Raw genomic sequence first — 8,585 nt, 5'->3', positions numbered from 1 at the left:
GACCCAGGCAACATGAAACAATGGATGAGGAAAAGCTCCAAGATTTGAGGCTTTATTAGTGGCATAACACGTGAAGCATTTTTACAAGTGAGATAACATATTTTGGGACTTGCACTTACTTTTTGCAGCATTTGTAGTTGACCAACTTGCGTTTATGCATTTTGTCAATGGCATTATTGTGGAAAACTGATAGTTCTTGCTTTCAACGTTTGCAGTCCAACCAATGCCTTCAATTTTCGAATTTTCTTTTCTTCCTTGCATCCCAAGTATCCACATCGTCATGCAAAAATGACACCATTTTGATTAAATTCATTACGTTAGACATGAAAATTATTACCCTTGAATGAATGGGGAAATAATAGGAATTAAATTAATCAAATTTACATCTTTAGGAACCTAAGCAACGTTCAACTATTGGTGAATTTTCTTTGCATGAAAGTTTAATATTATAATTTTGTACATGTTATTTAAAATCGTAATGCCTAATTATCAAATTAATTAGATATTGTAAGGATTTTGTAATTTGGAGTTACCTCCCACTAACCTCTGTCGTTAGGGGACGTCTGAAAGTGAAATTCTTTCAAGTTTATTAAGAATATTAAATTCTTATGTTTAGGATTTTTGTTTTAAAAATTATATTAAAAAATTATATTTCTAAGAATATTTTTAATTAATTTTTTTGAAAAATATTTTCCTAAGAATGGTAAAAATTTAAGATTTTCACAGAAGATGGAATTTTTTTTATAATATAAAAAGTTAAGTATATCATTCAATACTCTTAAATCTAAATTAAATTTATTTAATTTTTCTATTTTACCATCATTTATTTAAAAATTTTACTGTGAGATTACTATCATAAAATAAAGATTAAACACATTGAACCCATGTGTGATTATCGATTAATTACAAGAGATAAATTAAAAGGGTCTTTAAAAAATATAAAGAAAATATCAGTTTTTAAATAAACTAATAACAGTATTACTTATTAATAATGTGAAAGAGAAAACAGGAAATGAAAAATAAAATTGAACATATTTGATATTCTTGAAATGAGGAATGGGAAGTCGGTGGGTTCCAGCTGTCGAAAATGGCAGAAGACATGATATCAAACTACACACCATTATCCCTATTTACTACGATCCATGAATTCATGCATTATTTTGCCGACAATCACGGCTTCTTGACCCCACAATTTAATGCAATAAAAATTGGGACCCTCCATTCTGCATCTATCACTATGAGACCACACTTCAGATGACTTCCCATAACTATAATTCATTTTTATTGAAAATAAAATATTTACATTTTTAAATCATAAAAAAATATTTTATGTATACTTTTTTAATAAATTAAGTCAAATAATGTAAAAATAATCATAAAAAAAAGCCTATCCAGCTTCCGATGTGACCAGTTAGACTTGGCTGTTTTCTATTTAACAACAAAAAAACACATTATTATAATCTCACGTTACCTTTCATCAAGAGAGTTGTGGGTTTGTAAATTCTAGCACATAGACTTTGGTCAACACATTATAATCAAAATTTGTTCTCCTTATGCTTGCATGAAGAAACAAATAGACTTCGGTCAACACAGTGCCAGAAAAAAATCGAAAAAAAAGAGATGAGGAGACAAACATCCTCAATCTTTGTTTTATCCAAATATAAGAGATCCACAAGTCTCAAAACAAACCCATGTGAAATTAATCATATATAATTGTCATATTGTGTTTCACTAGGTGGCCTACATGGAAGCCTTAGACAGCACCACTACATAGTACAAAGCTTGAAAAATCCAATCTTCAAACTAAAATGGCCCCAAAGCTTAATAAAATTTGCAAGCCATTCCATTGAGTATTTCAATTACAAACCATTTTTCTCAATATATAAGAAAAATAACCAAACATCACTACTTTATGCTCCCACACAATCCAAATTCCAAAGGCAAAACCTTCTCTCAAATTAATTTGAGTGGGTCCCTTTAGGGTTTCATATCCCCACCCAAACAATTCAATGCTCTGAGGAAGAGCCTTTCTAAGAACCTAAACCTACCATATAAATATCATCATAATTTATGATATTAATAATTAATACTATTAAATAGAAGGTGTGGGGTTAAATATGTAAATTACACATCTAGCATTTGTTGGGCGAGAATCCCACTACAGAGTTTGCAAGATCGAAAGTGACACGTGTCCCTTGTTGCTGCACGTTCCCTATGATCGACAACGCCGACGACGTCGGCGCCAACGCGAAGCAGTAAGTTCCGGCGCCATCCACCGGAATTAAGTAATTCTTCGCCGGCAACGACCACGTCTTCCCCGCACCAAAGTGAAACGACAACGTAGGAACGCGCACGGATTGCAAAGACGACAAGTCGTAGCACGTGTCGAAAAGCGCCACGCCCTCTGCGGAACGCAGGTTCTGAGTCATCCTCCGGAACGCGTCGCGGACCGAGTTATAAGCCTGAGTCTGCAACCGAGTTATTGCCGTTCCCGAGTCCACGATGATCCCGCCGGCACCGGACTGGTCGACGGCGAAGGCCTCCGGCGGCACGGAGATCATCTCGCCGCCGACGCTCATGCCGGTGAGTTCGACGTAGTAGAACGTGTTCACATTTCGGTTCCTCAGCATCGGCGCGGTAACCGAGTCACCGGGTCGCGCCGAGTTAAACTCAAGAGTGGACGATTTTCCCGAGTCACGATCGACTAAGCAGTAAGAAAACGACGACGCTTTGATCTGCGAGGTTAATGAGAGAGGCCCACCACCAAGCCCAAGAAGCCCAGCGGCCGCAACGAACAAACCCTCATTATCATGCCCACACCCCATTGCGACCCGATTAACCGACCCGGATCCACCGAAAGACACCGTTTCAGTTACGTATTCCCCAACGGTAAACGAACCGTCGCCGTAAGAAACTTGGTAAAGACACCTTCCGTTACGGCACGCGGAAACTTCAAGCGCTTGACACTGTTGCGCTTCGCAGGTTAACGGGTCGTACGAGGATGATTTTGACGGGTCGAAAACCGGGTCAGATTGTTGGTAACAATCAGAGCAAGGCTCGCATTGGAGCCAGTTCACGTCGCTTCCGGTGTCAAGAACCATGTAGAAGGGTTTCGCGGGCTGACCCACTCCGACCCGGGTAAAGTACTCGCCGCTGCCTTGGCCGGTGCCGGAGGAAACCGGCGTGGAGAGGTCTTCGGGTCGGAGCTCAGTTTGTGTCGGATAAAAGTCAGATTTATTGACGTTTTCGAGGGCAAGTTGGAGTTTCATGGTAAGCGAGTTGACTCGGGCTGAGTCACGGGCGAGGCGGGCATGGACGAGGGACTTGTAGTTTTGGTGCTGTTCGTTGAGGATGGTCTCTCTTGGGTGTAACTGTAGAGAAAAAGAAGAAGAAGAAGAAGAAGTGGGGTTGAGTTGGGTTTCTTCTTGGTTGGTAGGTTCTAGAAGATCAGGGTTAAAGGAGAGAACTTGATGAGCTTGGTGGAGTGAGGCAGAGACATCAAGAACATTGGTTGTGAATTCAGAGGATGTGTGTGATGGGGTGGTGCGTGAGGATGTGGAAGATTGAAGTAGAGAAAGGGTTGTTATACAGCAAAGGGTTAGTAACAATGGCATGTTAAGATCCATTTTTGTGGTTCTTCTGAGAGGTTTTGGAAAGAGGGAGTGAGTATGGAGTGTGATGGTGGGTGCTTTGGCTTTATTAGTTTCAAAAAAGGAGTAGGCACAGAGAGAGAGGTGCTTGCATCATATTGATTTGTTGGTTGGTGGATGAGAAATTAAAGTGAATGTGAAAAGAGTTTGGTAATGCATCTATTGAGATTATTAATTATAAATGGATCGCTAATTTTGTTTTTATCTGTGTGTTAATGGAAAGGTTAAGTTTTCTCTCTTTTGTATTTACGCTCAAATCCGTAAATGTTTAGTTTTTACTTTTGTTTGATTACTATTGGCATTGTGGTCTTTGAATAATAATTAGACAAGTTTGAGGACATTGTTATATAAATCATACTATTATTTATATAATTCTTTTTTTTCTGTAATATGTATATATGTACATATTAATTTTTTCCCTTTTTATTAGTTAAATAAAACTATCTTAGATTCGAATGCAAATTGTAATTATGTTTAGCTTAGTATAGCAAACTAGGGTTCGTACGAATATTTCCTCAAGAAGAGAGATATTTTTTTCTTAAAGGAAACCCTGTATTATGTGGAAGATGTGAACAGTAGAGTAAAAAATATATTATTATTGAAGAAGTACTTTAAAAATGTTAAATGTGACCACAATTTAGATATTCAAAATAAGGATGAATTCAACAACTTTTATAAAATATGCTCGAGCAGTTTTTGTGAACTTCGATTATTATTATTATTATCAAAATAATCACGTAACGCTGCTAAAATTAATTATAGTGAATTATATATAATTTTTCTCATTACAAGCTAGAACCAACAAATCAGAAGAAATTTATTCATCAAATTTATGAAAGAATTGAAAAAAAATGTGAAAAGTTGATTTCAATTTGGTTAACGTAAGTAACTAACTATCTAATAATACAAGAATAAAATTTTATTGAAAATAATATTGATTATATTTTTATAACTTTAATATAATATTTTTTTTTTCATAAAACTCAAAAACCCCTAATGGAACTACAGTCGCAACTAATACAATCCCTGTCAATTTCTTTCTCACTGTTAGTTCACTTTAATTAGAACCATTTGTCCATTAAAAATTTCTCAGTTTTAGAATTATCTATAACAATATATTTTATCACATAACATGGTAATGCATTTCATCATTGGAATGTCATTATCCATTTCGATGCTCTCAAACTAAATTGGATAAGTTTGTGAGCTATAATATACTTACTGTATGAATTTTTTCCCCTCGTTTCATGTTGTTTATGCTAAGAAAAAAATTGGTTTAGCATGCTTTTCAATGAATAATTGATAAGAAAAGTTAAAACAATTTGGTACGAGATGGTAAAAATTTAGGTGGGAAATAATTTATTACTTTCTTTGTATTTTAAGAAGGATGTAATTGAAGTGTATTTAAATGTTGAGTTTGGTTAACTTCCGTCTTTAGCATTAAAAATAAATAGTTAATAATAATAAAATTTTATTAAAAAATTATTATATTTTTATAATTTTAATATAATAATTGTGTATTTTTTTATAAAAAAATTATTTATAAATATTTAAACTCAATCTTAAAAGTTGAAATTAATAAAAAAAATTATTTAATAAATTTTAAATTCAATTAAACACACTATTAATTGTGAAGAGTGTAGTAGGCTAGAGTGAGTTTTCTTGTGTGGCACTTTGATGTTCATATAGTAGCTAGCAAGGACGGTCATAATATTTGCAGTTGGGAAAGAAGCATCATCGAAATAAATAAGTGAAATTTAAAACAAATTAATCAATGCTCTAAGAATACTGATTGTATCACTGATACAAAAATTTAAAATATAAAGATTAAAGAGTGAATATTAGAAGTATCAAAAGCCATTTTTCTTAAGTATACCAAATATCACATGATTTGATTGGTTAATACGAAGAGAACTGGAAAAGTACTTAATAGTAGGTAGAGTCTAGACTTGACAACAATGGGCATTTATGACTCCGGCTGCACACCCATTCTTGTGAGGCATTTATGGGACAGAATAATGATAGTTTCACACTTACATTTGTGTAAAGAAGATATATAAACATGCATTTATTTACACACTAAATTATATAAATTTAGTTTACCTACTTATCACCCTTTTTTAATTTTTTTCATTATATTAAAAATATTATAATTTAATCTCTATATAAGTCAACGTTTTTATATTAATTTTTACCATTAAAAATATATTTAAAATGTAAAAAATAATATATAAAAAATAAAATGTAAGTGTTAATTATAAGAGTTAATTTGTAAATAAATATTAACTTAAAAATCATGTATTTAAACTAAAATACCAAATATAAAAATACAAAATTTTTAAAATTTAAAAGTTATATTTTCAAGCAAACTTATATATAGTGTAGTTAGTAATTATAAAAAAAATATTTTTCACATATTTTATAAAAATTAATATAAAATAAAAGATTATAATAAAAATATTAATATTGATACTTTATTCATTTATTTGAATGTAAAATAAAAAAATTAATTTCAATTCTTAAATTTGAGTTTGTTAATCTTATATTCAAAATACACTTAAATTTTGATTAATAAAAAATTAATTCTATTTAATAAAATTTTATTAACTTCACTTCTTTGAATTAAGTTTAAGCTTCTCAAAGTAAGTTTTTATTTTAAAAAATATATATGCATTATACTAAATTTATAAAAGTGTAAATAAATATTTTTCATTTCAATAAAATTTTCTTAAAGTTAGTTGCTTAAACTTAGTCATAAAAGTTCAAATTAATATTTTTTTATTTTATCTTTTATCATACCTTCAAATAAATAAATAAAGTATTAACATTAAATTTTTTATAATTTTAATCATATATCAATATTTATAGAATATTTAAAAAATACTTTTTCCTTTATAAGAAGTAAAATATTTATTATCTTTAGGATATTAAATTACACTAAATATAAATTATATATATATATATATATATATTCTAGAATTTTCTAAAATTTTATTCGATACTTCATTTGTTTTTTTATTATTCGTTAGAATACACATTTATTTTTTTATATTAAACACTTGTATATAAATTAATTTATAATTAATATTTACGAGTTTTTTTAATATATTTTTATCATACTCATCTAACGCTGTCAAAATATTTTTAACAGCAAAGACTAATCTAACATTTTTTACTCATGTAGGGACTATATTGTAACTTTTTTTGTTTAAAAATTAAATTGAAAAAAATGTGTCAAATATATAGACTAAATTTATAATTTAACTAAAAATATAAGTACTAAGTGTAGATTCAGTGATTGCAAATTTTAAAATTAGTTATAATTCTTTTTGTAAGATTTTATTTTTATAGAAATGATTGTTTTGAGTTGAAAAACAACTCACAGTTAGAATCCTGGAAACCCAAAACTTTGTCAGCCCAAAGCTGAAGTAGCATCTTATTTATACTGTCACATATTTGTACCACAGATTATTGAATAGAGTTAGTTGCTGAGGAATTTGTATGTGCAAATATAGTACTGGTAATTTTTTGTGCATCAGATTTCTGGAGTTTTTTTTATGGTGCCTTTTCATTTGGCTATTAGAAAATAAAATTCGAGACATATATCAATTTACAGTTATTTCATACATATGAAACAAATACACTTATTGCAATTTTGATACCTTTCTCAAATTCTCACGATGAAAATACGTGTTTATTTACTTGCAAGTATGTGTTACGAGGTACGTAGATGACTTTGATTATTTTTTTCGATTAATTAATTGTGATGGCTGGGAATGTTGAACCAATCAAAGTGGTGCATTGGATTAACGAGATTATACATCACATTCAAGCCTTTCCAACGTAATTAGTAAAACAGAATCGTGTCTACTAATGATCGAATGCATGTTTGAAAACACGTTAAAAATAATGTAAATATAGATTTAATGCAGAAGTTACAAGTAAACGTGGATCCATGATCATTCAAACTAAAATTCAAACACACACTGAGTTGATTCATTGTGTTGTAAAATAATCTTGCTCTGGTCAAAGCAACGTTATATTAATTGCTGGTGATTGAGAACATGAAGGGGAGCATCTCATTCATTTCATTGACAATAGAACAATAAAATTAACCTATCTTAGTCAACCAAATGCAACTCAAGATCCAACTAATGCACTATTATAAAAGTAAACAATAAGCAGTAGATCTGCCTCAGCACTGTAAATGGTGAGGACCCGGAGAAGCATTGCATTACTAATTTATTTTTCTAAATTAAGCAAACTTGGCAGAAACTACAGACCATATTAGATTGAATATTTCAGCTTAATATAAGCTAAAAATTTTCAAATATCATAAATTCTCTATATGCACAAAATGACATCCTCCTTCATGACACCAAATATACTTACCTACATATGAGAGATTTTTAAAAAGGAATTCTATTACTTCATCATCATGGTCAGCATCTCACTAGCAAGCAATCTTAAGGAAACAGGATAGCTAAGGTAAAATTTCTCAAAGCTCGAATGTGCCCATGTGGTTTGCTTAATATTAATAAAGTCACAAGTTATCAAGCATAACAAGATTCTTGTTATGTGAAAGAAAAAATATTCTAGGATACAATCATGATCTTTTGTGATGTTTTCCAAAAGCTCTAAAAAAATAAAGAATATAGCCTCATGTAAGCTTCTCTGAGGATTAGAATTGTAGAATTATGACAAGGATTTGGTGGTTTGTGATCAGATCAGATATATTTTCAATATATTTTAGTTTTATAAAAATGGTTCAGTATTCTATTTTATTTTAAAATCTATATATAATATAACACAAATTCAGCACCTGCTCTAAGACACTACATCAAGATCAAATATTGAAAGTAACAAACGAAAACTTTTTTTTTTTGTTTCTGAAGAAAAAATTAAGGGAAAGAAGTAGAACAAGTGTAGCTATGA

The 8,585-nt window shown here is 30.7% G+C and overlaps 1 protein-coding gene across 1 annotated transcript; it reads right to left on the bottom strand.

Moving 5' to 3' along the window:
* Positions 1-1,540: 1,540 nt before the first annotated feature.
* LOC113867094 (protein ASPARTIC PROTEASE IN GUARD CELL 1-like) lies at positions 1,541-3,778 on the bottom strand. Its single transcript, XM_027502089.1, has one exon. It carries the CDS (start codon positions 3,624-3,626, stop codon positions 2,133-2,135), a length of 1,494 nt encoding a protein of 497 aa, XP_027357890.1. The 5' UTR covers positions 3,627-3,778; the 3' UTR covers positions 1,541-2,132.
* Between the last annotated feature and the right edge of the window lie 4,807 nt (positions 3,779-8,585).

This window comes from Abrus precatorius, unplaced genomic scaffold (genome assembly GCF_003935025.1).
Source record: "Abrus precatorius isolate BTA unplaced genomic scaffold, Abrus_2018 Scaffold5, whole genome shotgun sequence".
Taxonomy (NCBI): domain Eukaryota; kingdom Viridiplantae; phylum Streptophyta; class Magnoliopsida; order Fabales; family Fabaceae; genus Abrus; species Abrus precatorius.
This window is presented reverse-complemented; position numbering and strand designations above follow the sequence as displayed.

Excerpts from the sequence above, each read along its gene's own strand:
- LOC113867094 (XM_027502089.1), bottom strand. The coding sequence starts at position 3,626 with ATGGATCTTAACATGCCATTGTTACTAACCCTTTGCTGTATAACAACC.